This window comes from Melanerpes formicivorus, unplaced genomic scaffold (assembly GCF_026170545.1).
Source record: "Melanerpes formicivorus ecotype bairdi unplaced genomic scaffold, bMelFor1.0.p_v2 SCAF_56, whole genome shotgun sequence".
Classification (NCBI taxonomy): Eukaryota; Metazoa; Chordata; class Aves; order Piciformes; family Picidae; genus Melanerpes; species Melanerpes formicivorus.
The window spans coordinates 434,266-447,329 of NW_027142408.1; the positions used below are offsets into that span (position 1 = coordinate 434,266).

General features: G+C 62.1%; 1 protein-coding gene across 4 annotated transcripts in view; it reads left to right on the forward strand.

The window, feature by feature from the left end:
• Positions 1-13,064, forward strand: part of MROH1 (maestro heat like repeat family member 1) — a 54,144-nt gene that overhangs the window by 23,959 nt on the left and 17,121 nt on the right. For all 4 annotated transcript variants that reach the window (XM_068161088.1, XM_068161090.1, XM_068161089.1 and 1 more), the window contains 10 exons: positions 515-637; positions 1,380-1,459; positions 2,988-3,111; positions 5,055-5,150; positions 5,694-5,798; positions 6,073-6,208; positions 7,287-7,399; positions 8,615-8,767; positions 11,152-11,306; positions 12,144-12,309. In XM_068161088.1, coding sequence (XP_068017189.1) covers positions 515-637; positions 1,380-1,459; positions 2,988-3,111; positions 5,055-5,150; positions 5,694-5,798; positions 6,073-6,208; positions 7,287-7,399; positions 8,615-8,767; positions 11,152-11,306; positions 12,144-12,309 — 1,251 coding nt within the window. The remainder of the gene's footprint in view (positions 1-514; positions 638-1,379; positions 1,460-2,987; positions 3,112-5,054; positions 5,151-5,693; positions 5,799-6,072; positions 6,209-7,286; positions 7,400-8,614; positions 8,768-11,151; positions 11,307-12,143; positions 12,310-13,064) is intronic.

The window sequence follows — 13,064 nt, forward strand, 5'->3', positions numbered from 1 at the left end:
CAGCCCCTCAGCTGGGACCTTCTTGCTCAACTGCTCCTCTGGCTGCCTAGGATGAGGGGAGACCTTTGACTGGGGTGTCTCCTCTTGACCCCACATCAACTTGGCAGTGCTGGGTTAATGGTTGGACTCAATGATCTTGAAGGTCTTCTCCAAGCTCAACCCTTGCACGATTCTATGGCTGGCTCAGACACTGAGCTGTGCAGGAGAAAGAGCTCCTGGTGACTCCCAGAGCTGCCTTGAGCTCCTTGGTGAGCAGAGGGAGATCCTGGAGGACTGTCCTCATCCCAGCTGCTGCCAGGGAGCTCCAGCTAGCCTGTGACACCGTGGCCAGGGTGGCCACCAGAGAGCCTGTAACGTGGTCCCAGAGCAGAGCGCTGAGCCCCCACGCTGCTAACACCTGCTGAGCCCCACCTGAGCACCACTTCTGCAGGGCCACCAGTGCTGGGGGGGATGAGGACTTGGGGCTCTGGGCTAGGCTTGCTCTTCACTCCTCCCCCACTGTTTCTGCCCTCAGGACCTGACCCTGAAGCTGTGCCTGATCAGGAGCATCTGCATGATCAGCCAGGCCATCTGCAGCGCCCTCAAGGGTGGGGACTTCGTCTTCTCCCGCAAAGCTGAGCTGGTGGCACAGATGGTGGTAAGGGCAAGCCCTGGGGCTGGCCTGCTTGAGAAGGGGACACCAAGGGAGGTTCCCAGCACGTGTTGCTGAGGGTTAAGGCTGGAGGTGTGGGCTGAGTGTGTCCAGCTCAGGGATCTTCAGCACAGCAGAGACAGGGTTGTGGTGGAGCCTGGGTAGAGCAGGTCACAGTGATGATGGGAGGGCTGGAAGCCCTCTGCTGAGGCTGGCAGAGCTGGGGGTGTTCAGCTTGGAGAAGAGAAAGGTCCAGGCAGACCTTCTGGTGGCCCTTGCAGGACTTCAAGTGGCCTAGAAGAATGCTGGGGAGGGAGGTGTTGTGGTGGGCCCAGGGGTGCTGGGTTTGACCTGGAAGAGAGAGATGGAGCCTGGAGCTGAGGCAGAAGTCCTGCCCTGGGAGGGTGTGGAGAGCCTGGCCCAGGCTGCCCAGAGAGGTGGGAGATGGCCCAGCCCTGGAACCATCCCAGGTCAGCTTGGCTGGGGCTGTGAGCAACCTGGTTGGAGATGTCCCTGCTGGGTGCAGGGGTTGGACGGAAGGACCTCCAAAGGTCTCTTCAAGCCAGCCCAGTCCCTGAGTTCATCATCTCCATGACCATGTTGCCCAAGGTGAGAGGTTGCTGTGCATCATATGGGCTGTGGGGCAAGCACCTGGTGGCTCCTGACTGACTGTCATCACGTTTGGGCCATGCTCCAAGTGCAACAGGGCTGGAGGTGAGCAGGAGCCTCTCCTTGTTGTCCCTGGCAGGAGCTGATCAAAGCGGAGCCGCTGGAGGCGCTGCGGACGCCGGTGCGGCAGCGAGCCATGGTGGCCTGCACCTACCTGGTGTATCCTTCCTCCCTCTCCCTCCCACTGGGGTGCTGCTGCACATGCTGCTCCCACACCCTGCTCCCTGCTTTGTGCTCTTGGCCTGCTGGCCAGGTTCTCCTCTTGGTGGAAACATGGACAGAGCTGTGCTGGTGGTGTGGTTCAGCTCAGCTGTCAGAGTCCCTGAGTGCTCTGTGGTGGGAAGGGAGCTCTGGAGCTCAACCAGGGCAGCCCCCTGCTCCAGCAGGGGCACCCCCAGCAGGTGCCCAGGATCCCCAGGCCCAGCTGCCTTTGCAAGCTCTCCACACAAGGAGACTCCACAACCTCTCTGGGCAGCCTGCTCCAGGGCTCAGAAGCCTCCAAGCCAAGAGGCTACTCCTGAGGGAACCTCCTGGCTTCCACTTTGTGCCTGCTGCCCCTTGGCCTGGCCCTGGCCACCACTGGCAAGGGGCTGGCCCCAGCCTCTTGTCCCCCAGCCTGCAGATGCTGAGAAGATTCCCTCTGAGTCTTCTCCTGCCCAGGCTCAGCAGCCCCAGGTCCCTCACTCTTCCCTCCTCAGAGTCTTCTCAGCAGCTTCCCAGCCTGCAGTGGCCTCTGTGCAGCAGTTGCCAGTCTGTGAGCTGGGGAGCCCAGCCCTGGCCCCAGTTGTGCAGCTGTGTGCTGAGCAGGGCAGAGCAGAGGGGCAGGAGAACCTCCCTTGTCCTGCTGGCCACACTCTGCTGCATGTCCCCAGGGGACCCTTGGCCTTCTTGGCCACCTTGCTGGCTGATGGGGACCTTGTTCCCCCCCAGCACTCCCAGTTCCTTCCCAGCAGCTCCCCCTCTGCTGGACTGGGGCAGGGGTTGTTGCACTGTCCCCAGAGGCAGGACCCTCCCCCTGCCCTGGCTGAACCTCAGGAGGTTCCTCTGCCCTACTCTCCAGCCTGGCCAGCTCTGGCTAGGTGGCAGCAGAGCCTGCAGGGTGTCAGCACTGCTCCCAGCTTGGGCAAGCAGCCAGCTGCTTAAGGCCCACTGAGAGAGCAGGCAGTTCTTGTTGGCTTCTGCAGTGAGTGCCCTTGGTGGAGGGACCTGAGCCAGGAGACTGCTGTGGATGACACAGAGGTGGCTCAGCTAAAAGTAGGCAGCATGGCCCAGCTCCTGGCACACATCCTGCTAGCACTGCTGCCCCTGCTGGGACCTGCTGCTGCTCAGCCTGGAGCCGAGGAGCACCACTCAGGGAGTGGTTGAAGTTGGAAGGAACACTGGTGTCCCCTCACAGAGACAGCAAATTGTTGGGGTTGGAAGAGGCCTCCAAGCTCCTGGAGTCCAACCACTGACCCAGCACTGCCAGGGCAGCACCAAACCATGGCCCTCAGCACCACAGCTCCAGGGCTTGGAAACCCCTGCAGGGATGGGGACTCCACCACTGCCCTGGGCAACCCAAACCATGTCATGACTTCCTCTTGTCCTGTCATCTCTTCCTTGGGAGGTGTGCTGAAGTCCAACAGGGGTTGGAAGGTCCTCCCATAGCCCTCCCTGCATCCCTGGTGCTTCCTTAACCTAGGCCCAGCATCCTGGAGCCCCACCTCAGTGACCCTGACAGGACAGAGCTGCTGGACACCTGCCTGGCTGCTGTGCTGGCCCTGCCTCCGCTGGACAGGGAGGAGAATGGAGAAGATGCTCTCAACAAGGATGTGAGGAACCAGCATGGGCTGTGGTGGGCAGGGAGCTGGAGCTACTCATGTGCTTAGACCTGCCTGCCTGGAGCAGAGCTGGTGAGGGGACACCGGAGCTGTGCTCATGGCTGCTCCAGGGCCTTGCTTTTGGGGCAGCAGGTTTCAGAACTGTGGAACTGTTGAGGTTGGAAGAGACCTCTGAGCTCCTGGAGTCCAACCACTGACCCAGCACTGCCAGGGCAGCACCACACCGTGGCCCTCAGCACCACAGCTGGGAAACACCCCCAGGGATGGGGACTCCACCACTGCCCTGGGCAGCCTGGGCCAGGCCTGCACAAGCCTCGGGGGCAGAAATTGTTCCTCATGATCAACCTCAACCTTCCCTGGGGAAACTTAAGGCCACTTCCTCTTGGCCCAATGCTTGGCACAAGAGCTCTCAGCCCCAGCTGGCTGCAGCCTCCTCTCAGGGGCTTGCAGAGAGCCACAAGGTCTCCCCTCAGCCTCCTTTGCTGCAGGCTCCACACCCCCAGCTCCCTCAGCTGCTCCTCACAAGTTCTCCAGACCCTTCCCTGTGTTCTCCAGACCTCTCCCCAGCTCCCATTGTCCTCTCTGGACCTGCTCCAGCCTGGTTATTCTTCTCTTGCCCCCACAATGCATCTTCTCCTAGGCTTGTGGTAGCTTATTTTTCAGGCTCTTGAGACCTTCCTGAGCTCACCCTCAATTCTCTGCCTGTCTCCTGAGGCCTCCTCCAGTCAGACTGAGCCCTTTGTGCTGGTCACCAAGTGCCATTTCTCCCTGCTTTGGAGAATGACTCCCAATTTTTCCTCAAATCAATGGTTTGATTCCTCACCTTCACCACCTTCAGCTGCCTCCTCACAGCCCCCAGCACCCCCAGGGTCTAGTGACCCCAGTATCTCCATGGGACAAGCCCCTTGGAATCGATCTGGGCAGCATTTCCTGCCTCACTGATCTCCTGATGGGGCCCTTTGAGGTGGGAGCTCATCAGCAAGTCCAAACCTCTGCCAACCAGAGCGTGAAGACCCTGTGGAGGTGTCAAACCCCCCCAAAATGGTCCTGGGGGAGGAGGCTCCTCCCTCTCCATCCAGCTCTGGAGAGGCTGCAGCTGCTCCCCACCCCCTGCTGCACTTCAGGGCTTAATGAATGCCAATTAAAGCTCCACTAATGAAGCTGTGGCAGCTGCTGGCTGCCTGTGAGGTGGCCCTGTGCCCCACCACATCACTCCTGCAGGGAGAGCCTGAGGCTCCTGCTGTCCCCAGCAAGGCCAACCTGCAGCTCCTGCTGTCCCCAGCGGCTCTGCATGCAGCTGGCCTGAGAATGTGGAGTTCATGAGTTAATCACCACCTCCTCCTGCCCTTCCATCCTGAGAGGCTTCCTGGGCTTCATTTCCCCTGCCCTTCCATCCTGGGAGGCTTCCTGGGCTTCATTTCCCCTGCCCTTCCATCCTGGGAGGCTTCCTGGGCTTCATTTCCCCTGCCCTTCCCTCCTGGGAGGCTTCCTGGGCTTCTTTTCTCCTGCCCTTCCCTCCTGGGAGGCTTCCTGGGCTTCATTTCCCCTGCCCTTCCCTCCTGGGAGGCTTCCTGGGCTTTCTTGCATAGAATCATGCAGTTGTTGAGGTTGGAAGAGCCCAACCCATTAAGCCAGGTCACCAGCAGAATGTGTCCTTCAGCTCCACATCCCCAAAAGAAGCACCTTCAAGAGGCTTGTCCAGCCTGGGCAAGATGGGATTAGGGAAGAGGTCCCTGGGGAGAGGGCCCAAATCCCCATGTGGAAGGTCCTGGAGTGCTCAGCTCTGGTGAGCTTCTGGTCCTTGGCTCAAGCAGGGGATGGCCAGCTCTTGGCTCCCAGTGCCTAAGAGGTCCCTGTGGAGGGATCTCTTCCTCTGTGCACCCCTGGGATGGGGTGCAGTGGTGGCCCAGCCTGTGACCCTCTCTCCTCCCCAGATGCTGTATGCTGACACCATCAGTGCCCTCAAGGACCTGCTGAAGAGTCTGCTGCAGAGGAGCCTGACCCCACATGGGCTGCAGGACATGTTTGCAGTAGGTGCTGCTGGGCTGTGGTGCTTCTTCAGAAACCCTCTCTCATGACCAGCCTCAGCCTCCCCTGGGGCAACTTGAGGCACAAGAGCTCTCAGCCCCTCTGGCTGCAGCCTCCTCTCAGGGGCTTGCAGAGAGCCACAAGGTCTCCCCTCAGCCTCCTTTGCTGCAGGCTCCACACCCCCAGCTCCCTCAGCTGCTCCTCACAAGCTCTCCAGACCCTTCCCCAACTCCCTTCCCCAGCTCCCTTCCCCTTCTCTGATCACCTCTGGCCCCTCTAGGGTCTTCTTGGAGTCAGGGTCCCAAAGCTGAGCCCAGCACTCCAGGGCTGGCCTCCCCAGCCCAGGGGCACCATCCCTGCCCTGCTGCTGCTGCCCAGCCTGGGGCTGCTCCAGGCCAGGCTGCTGGTGGCCTTCTTGGCCAGCTGGGCACTCTCTGGCTCCTCTCCAGCTGTCAAAGACTGCCAGGCTGGCTGGGCTGAGGGCCATCCTGGCTGTGTTGGTGAAGCAGCTGAGCTTCTCTTCTCTCTGGTGCTTCTCCCCACAGCACCTGGGCCCCTGGATCAAGTCAAGCAAGGACCACGAGCGGCAGCGGGCGGTGGAGGTCAGCGCTGCCCTGCTGGACTTCTACCTGAGCAAGCTCAACGTCAGTGTGAGTGAGCATGGGCCTCAGGGCTCCTTCTCACCTTTGCTGGGCTAGGGGCTCTCCAGAGGCCCTTTCCAGCCAGCACCCTGCTGGGCTGTGGTGCTCTTGGCCTTGCAGGGACTCACGTGTGAACCTCATGGCCTTCTCCAGAGCTCCTTTCCAGCCAGCACCCTGCTGGGCTGTGGTGCTCTTGGCCTCCCTGGGCCTCACCTGTGACCCCCATGGGCTTTGTGGTGGTGTCCTCGTGGTCCCCTCAGCAGTGTGCCCTGTGCCCCTGCAGACAGTCATCCCCTTCTACAACCTGGGTGTCCTCATCGCCCTCTTCTCGCCGCGCTGCTCCGACTCGCTGGCCAGCGTCCGGCAGCACGCCGTGGACTGCGTCCACTCCCTGCTCTACATCCAGCTCTGCTATGAAGGTTGGTGCAGAGGCCTGCTGCAGGCTTCTGGCTTCACCACTTCCCCTTCTCCTCCCAGCCCTCCACCTGGTATGAGACCCTGAAGAGCAACCAGCAGAGGTGGTTGGCTGCAGGAGGAGGGATGGTGGAGAGCATCAGACTGTGGGCTGGGCTGGGCTGGGCTGGGCTGGGTAGGAGGGGACCTTAAAGCTCTTCCAGTCCAACCTCTGCACTCAGCAGGGGCATCTCCAGCCACAGCAGGCTGCTCACAGCCCCAGCCAAGCTGATCTGGGATGGTTCCAGGGCTGGGCCATCTCCCACCTCTCTGGGCAGCCTGGGCCAGGCTCTCCACACCCTCCCAGGGCAGGATTTCTGCCTCAGCTCCAGGCTCCATCTCCCTCTTCCAGTTCAAACCCAGCACCCCTGGAACCACCACAACACCTCCTGATGGAGGTCACTCCCCAGCATCCTTCTAGGCCACTTGAAGTCCTGCAAGGGCCACCAGAAGGTCTGCCTGGACCTTTCTCTTCTCCAAGCTGAACACCCCCAGCTCTCTCAGCCTGGCCTCACAGCAGAGGGCTTCCAGACCTCCCAGCATTGCTGTGGCCTCCTCTGGCCCTGCTCTACCAGGTCTCTGTCTCTGCTGAGGACTCCAGAGCTGCCCCAGCACTGCAGGTGGGGTGTCAGCAGATCAGAGGGGCACAACCACTGGACCTGCTGCTCACCCTGCTGGGGATGCAGCCCAGGAGAGGATTCCATCACAGGAGCGTTGGTGTCTCCTGCCAGGGCTCGAGCAGGTCCCTGAGCCTGCTCTTCAGCCTGGTGTTCTCCCTCTCTCCAGGAGGGGTCACTCCTCCCTTCCAGATGGAGGTGCTGAGGGAAGCAAAGCCCTGAGCAGCTATAGGAGAGGCCTTTGCGTCCTGCTCCCAGGGCGGTGTGGCTCCTTGCAGAGCAAGTTCTGCTGCCCCTTGGCAGCACCTTGCTTTCTTGGCTTCTCCTGGAGGGCTGGGCCAGCTCCTGAGGAGAGCCCAGCTGGCTGCCAAGGTGCCTTTTGGGTGCAGAACCTGAGGAGCTCACTGGTTGTCCCCTCTGGCTCCAGGTTTCGCCCGGGATCACCGAGATGAGATGGTGGAGGGGCTGAAGGCTCTGAAGAAGGGCCTGGAGGAGCCTGACTTCACTGTTCTCTTCCATACCTGCACTAACATTGCCATGGTAAGGGGGAGGAGCAACCAGCACAGCCCTGGGCTCTGCAGGGTGGTGGAGCTGTGGAGCAGGAGGACTTTGGTGCCTGCCTCCTCCATTTTGCCCCGCCACATGGACTGGCTGCTGCCAGGGAGCCCCAGTCTGGCACCAGCAAACAAGCCACTGCTGTCCTCTCCTGTCCTCCAGCTGGAGACTTCTGGCCAGGCCAGGGGATGGCCACAATGTCTCACCCCCTTTGGGAAGCTTCTGGTCTCTTCTTTGGGCTTGAAGACCTCAATGGGGACATCTCTGCAGATGCTTTAGGAGCACAAAGGACACTGGCAAGGCTTTATGCCATGGCTTGGGGCATCCTCTCAGGGGTCTGATGGATATCAGACCCCTTCAGCCATCAATGTTCCCAGTGCTGGGGCCAAGAACTTGCTTTGCTGTGGAGTTTCTGGCCATGTCACCTAGAAGCTTAAGTGAAGGTGGTCTACAGGACCTACCTGAGGCCCCAGCACACTCCAAGGTAGAAGGTTTGGTACCTTGGGCTCCTCAGTAGAAGCTTTTGGCTGAAGGAACCCCTTGAGGTCCTGTCTCTGGCTGTACTCTGCTGTGGAGCATGAGGTGGTTGGCTCAGGACCTGCAACTTCTGGGCTCCCAGAGGTGTTGGTAGAGCCTTTAGAGCAACTTCACACCCACACATGTCACACGTGTGACTCTCAAACCACCATGAAAGGAGTGATGTGGCCAACATGTAGGCTCTGCTGATGAGGGACAGGATGGAAAATGACTGCTGTTCTTGAGCTGAGGGTGAGGTTCTCCTTGACAGCCACTGTCTGTGCTGGGAGCTCTGCAGCACAGCTCCAGAAGGTCCTGGAGAAGCTGGTGTGGTATCCTTTGGTCCTGCTGAGCCCTGAGGGAGCAGCCTGCCAGCAGCTGGGGGGTGGCCAGAGCAGAGACAATGACTCTCTGCTGTTGTCCCAACCCCTCCCCAACTTACTGGCCAATAGCATGGGGCAGGTGGCTTCTTGGCCTCTTTTAGGGCAGTGTCCTGGTCCTTGCTCTCCTCTCTTGCCACCAGTTTGGGCTCCTGGCTGATGCTCCTGCAGTCCACCAAGCCAAGGAATGGCAACGCTGCTGCTGGAGCCCCTTGCTCCAGGTTGTGCTGGTGTCATCCCAGGGACCTCTCTTTTCAGAGGGGGCCCAAACCACACTGCCTGACTCCTCTTGTCCTCCTGCTAGGTGGTTGGGAAGCGTGTCCCCCCAGACCAGCTGATGAGCCTCCTGCTGGCCCTCTTTGAGGGGCTGGTGGACCCTGACAAGAACTGCTCCCGAGCAGCCACCGTCATGATCAACTCCCTGCTCAAGGAGCGTGGAGGAGTCCTGCAGGAGAAGGTGAGCACCTCCCGCCTGGCCTTGCTCTGGCCTCCCAGCACAGCTCTGAAGGAGCAGCTCCAGCCAGGGTCTGCCACCTCCCCTGCTTCTGTAGCCTGGCAACCTCCCAGCTAGGGCTTCGGTGGCGGCTCCGGCAGTGGCTCCGGGCTCGGGGAGCATCCTGGCGGCTGCCCTGGGCTCGGGGAGCATCCCAGCAGCTCCGGTGGTGGCTTGGGGCTCGGGGAGCATCCTGGCGGCTGCCCTGGGCTCGGGGAGCATCCCGGCGGCTCCGGTGGTGGCTTGGGGCTCGGGGAGCATCCCGGCGGCGCTGGCGGCGGCTCCGGGCTCCAGTCACTCCCTGGCGGCTGCTCTGGGCTCAGGAAGCATCCCAGCAGCTGCTCTGGGCTCGGGGAGCATCCCAGCGGCTCCGGTGGTGGCTTGGGGCTCGGGGAGCATCCCGGCGGCTCCGGTGGTGGCTTGGGGCTCGGGGAGCATCCCGGCGGCGGCTCCGGGCTCGGGGAGCATCCCGGCAGCTCCGGTGGTGGCTTGGGGCTCGGGGAGCATCCCGGCGGCGCTGGCGGCGGCTCCGGGCTCCAGTCACTCCCCGGCGGCTGCTCTGGGCTCAGGAAGCATCCCAGCGGCTGCTCTGGGCTCGGGGAGCATCCCAGCAGCTCCGGTGGTGGCTTGGGGCTCGGGGAGCATCCCGGCGGCGCTGGCGGCGGCTCCGGGCTCCAGTCACTCCCCGGCGGCTGCTCTGGGCTCAGGAAGCATCCCAGCGGCTGCTCTGGGCTCGGGGAGCATCCCGGCGGCTCTGACGGCGGCTCCGGGCTCCAGTCACTCCCCGGCAGCTGCTCTGGGCTCGGGGAGCATCCCCGGCAGCCCTGAGCCCTCCGGTGGCGGCTCTGGGTGCTCCCCGTTGGCTGCTCCAGGTTCCGGCAGCTCCACCATCCTGGAAGTCTTTTCCCACCTCACTCCCCTGCTTCTCTGGGGCATGGTGCTAAGCCCCAGCCTGCCCCCGGGGCAGTGAGAGCAGCCTGGGGAGCAGGCTCCTGGGAGGAGCTGGAGCAGAAGGTGTGGAGACACCTAGGGCTGGGGCCGGCCGAGTGGGGAGGGAGCTCAGGGAGGATCTGGCAGCAGGTTGCCTGTGTGGAGCTCGGTGCCCCAGGGACCCCAGGGCAGGGTCAGGCTTCGGGAGCTGGGCTAGCCTGTGAGTGACCCCTGGAAGCTGCAGTGATCCCTCAGAGGGGAGGAAGGCTCAGCGGTGGTGGAAGGACTTGAGCGGAAGCTGCAGCACAGAGCCAAAGCTGAGGAGCAGCTGGAGCCCTGGTGGTTCCAATTACTGCTGAGCCCTCAAGGTGGGGGATTAGAGACAATCCTCCTGTCCAGCACCTCTAAGCCCTCAAAGCCTCCAGACAGGTTCCCAGCCAGGAGCCCTGTGCTCCACCAGAGCTTCCAGAGGTTTCAGGAGGAGCTTTGAGACCTCCTGGTAACCTGAGCTGCTCTGAACTCCTCAACCCGAGTGAGAGCCAGGGGCTGGGGGAGCCAGGAGCTGCTGCCTCCAGCCACGCTGCACAGAAGGTGGAGAGGACACATGGGCATGGGAAGGTCAGGAGTGATGGTCTCCTTCTCCAGACCCTTCCCCAGCTCTCTCTCTGGGCACCTCCAGCCCCTCAAGGTCCTTCTGGGAGTCAGGGGCCCAAAGCTGAGCCCAGCACTCCAGGGGTGGACTCCCCAGTGCCCCCAGTCCAGGGGCACCATCCCTGCCCTGCTCCTGCTGCCCAGCCTGGGGCTGCTCCAGGCCAGGCTGCTGGTGGCCCTCTTGGCCACCTGGGCACACACATCACTGCTCCCAACCCCCCAGAGCCTTTCCCACTGGGTACTTTCCAGCCATGCCAGGAGGCTGGAGCTCAGTGATGTCCTCAGAGGTGGTTCTTCCCCCTGGGAATGCTCTGCAGCCTTCTCCCTCTTCTGGGGGAAGCATCCTTGACTTCCATGGAGGTCCTGCAACCACCAGTGAACGTGGAGGCCTCCCTGAGCCACCCAGGGGTGATGCTCTGCCCATCTCTTGTCTCCTGATGTCCCACACCCTGCTTGGACTGCTGCTGAGGGGAGTGGCTGTGATGGTAGAAATGAGTAGGTTCAGACTGCATGTTAGGAAGCTCTTCCCCATGAGGGTGGTGAGAGCCTGGCACAGGTTGCCCAGGGAGGTGGTGGAAGCCTCCTGCCTGGAGGTGTTTGCAGCCAGGCTGGAGGTGGCTGTGAGCAACCTGCTGTGGTGTGAGGTGTGGCAGGGGGGTTGGACCTGGCTGATCCTTGAGGTGCCTTCCAACCCTGACAATGCTCTGATTCCATGGTTGACCCCAGGTCCCCAGCCCCCAGCTAGATGCCATCTCCTCTCCCTGCAGGTGCCTGACATCATGAGCATCATCCACAGCAAGCTGGAGGAGGTGGATGAGGAGCACATCCGGAAGGCTGCCCAGCAGACTGTCTACATCCTGGCTGCCCAGCACAAGAGCGTGGTGGTCTCCAGCCTGCTGGGCACCTCCCTGCCCTTTGACAGGTCCTGCCCTGCTCTGCTGCAGTGCCCTTGGCACCTCCTCGCTGCCTGGGCTGCAGGAGAGCTTTCATCTCAGCTGCAGCTCAGCCCTTGGCCCCTAATAGCAGTAGTTCCCAACGGGAGCTTCCTTGGGATGCTCGAAGCTCTGCTGGGGAAAAGCTGCTCCCAGGGAGCCCAGCGTGCCTGAGCTGCTTGGGCTGGTTTCCTGGGGCACCCACCCTCTGGGTGAGCCTTGAGGAGATGGTCTCCTCCTTTTCCATCTACCAGACCTGCTGCCCCACTCCTGCCAGAGTGGGCAGGGTTGGCATGTCCAGGAGGTCTCTGGGGGGGTTGAGTTGTTGGGTGGCTTCTGGGGTCACTGGAGATGGCCAGAAAGCCACTCCTGGCACACAGCTCCTGTGAGCCACCCAGGATGAGCTCTTTTGATGGGAGTTTGCCCCCCAGGTTGGACTCTGCCACTGGGATTTGCCCCCTAGGGTGGCTCTGCCACTGGGATTTGCCCCCTAGGGTGGCTCTGCCACTGGGATTTGCCCCCTAGGGTGGCTCTGCCACTGGGATTTGCTTCCCAGGTTGGCTCTGCCACTGGGATTTTCCCCCTAGGGTGACTCTGCCACTGGGATTTGCCCCCCAGGATGGGTTCTGCCACGGGGATTTGCCCCCCAGGACATCTTTCCTGCTGGGAGTTGCCCCCCACGCTGGTGTTGGCCATGCTGTTGGTGTGGTGGTGCCACCCCCAGGGTGTGCCCTGGCACAGGGGCCCGGCACTTCCTGCCGCTCCTTGAACCAGCTGCCCTCACCGGTGCCAAAGCAACTCTGCCTGTGCCCTCTCCTGTCCTCCAGCCACACCTGCACCATGTGGAGGTCCCTGGCCACTGAGCCCACCCTGACCAGGCAGATCCTGGAGCAGCTGCTGGAGAGGATGAGCCGGGACGTGCCCTACAAGGAGAGCAAGAGCTTCCTGCTGGGCAGCGGCACCGAGCGCGTCGCCACCCTGCTGCCCCTGGCTGTGAGTCCTCTGCTCCCCCTCCCCAGCCCACCACCAACACCTGCACAGGGTTTTTTTTGTTGGAAAAGGCTTTTTTCCCCCTCATTTTTTGGCCAGGGTTTGTGCCAGGCCTGGGCTCTTGGCAGGGGCCCAGCACCGCCTCGTAAAGAGCCTCTCAGGTGTCCCCCCTGAGGGGGTCCCCACTTGGGGCTTCAGAGCAGCCAGAGCCCAGCTTGGCAGCTCCTGGAGCAGGAAAGCAGCTGTGAAAATTTCCTCCTTTTCCTCCCAAGGACCAAACACAGATGGGTCAGGATCAGCAGCTCTGAAAGCCACCCCTCCTCCTCTTCCTTACCTCCTTCTCCTCCTTCTTTTCCTTCTACTGCTCCTTCTCCCATCCATGCTCAGCTCTGCACTGGAGCCCAGCCTGGTGGGGTGGGAAGGGACCTCAGGAGCTCAGCCAGGGCAGCCCCCCTGCTCCAGCAGCAGGGTCACTCAGCTGTAACCTGAGCAGGGCAGGAGGCCCTCCCTTGTCCTGCTGGCCACTGGTCTGCTGAATGCCCCTCGGGGGCCCTTGGCTTTCTTGGCCACTTTGCTGTCCCATGGTGACCTTGTTCCCCCCCCAGCATTCCCAGCTGCTGCCCAGCAGCTCCCTGCCTCCCCTGGTCTGGGCCAGGGGATTGTTGCCCTGTCCCCAGGGTCAGGACCTTCCCCTTGCCCTGGCTGAAGCTCAGGAGGTTCCTCTGCCCACCTCTCCAGCCTGGGCAGCTCTGGCTGGC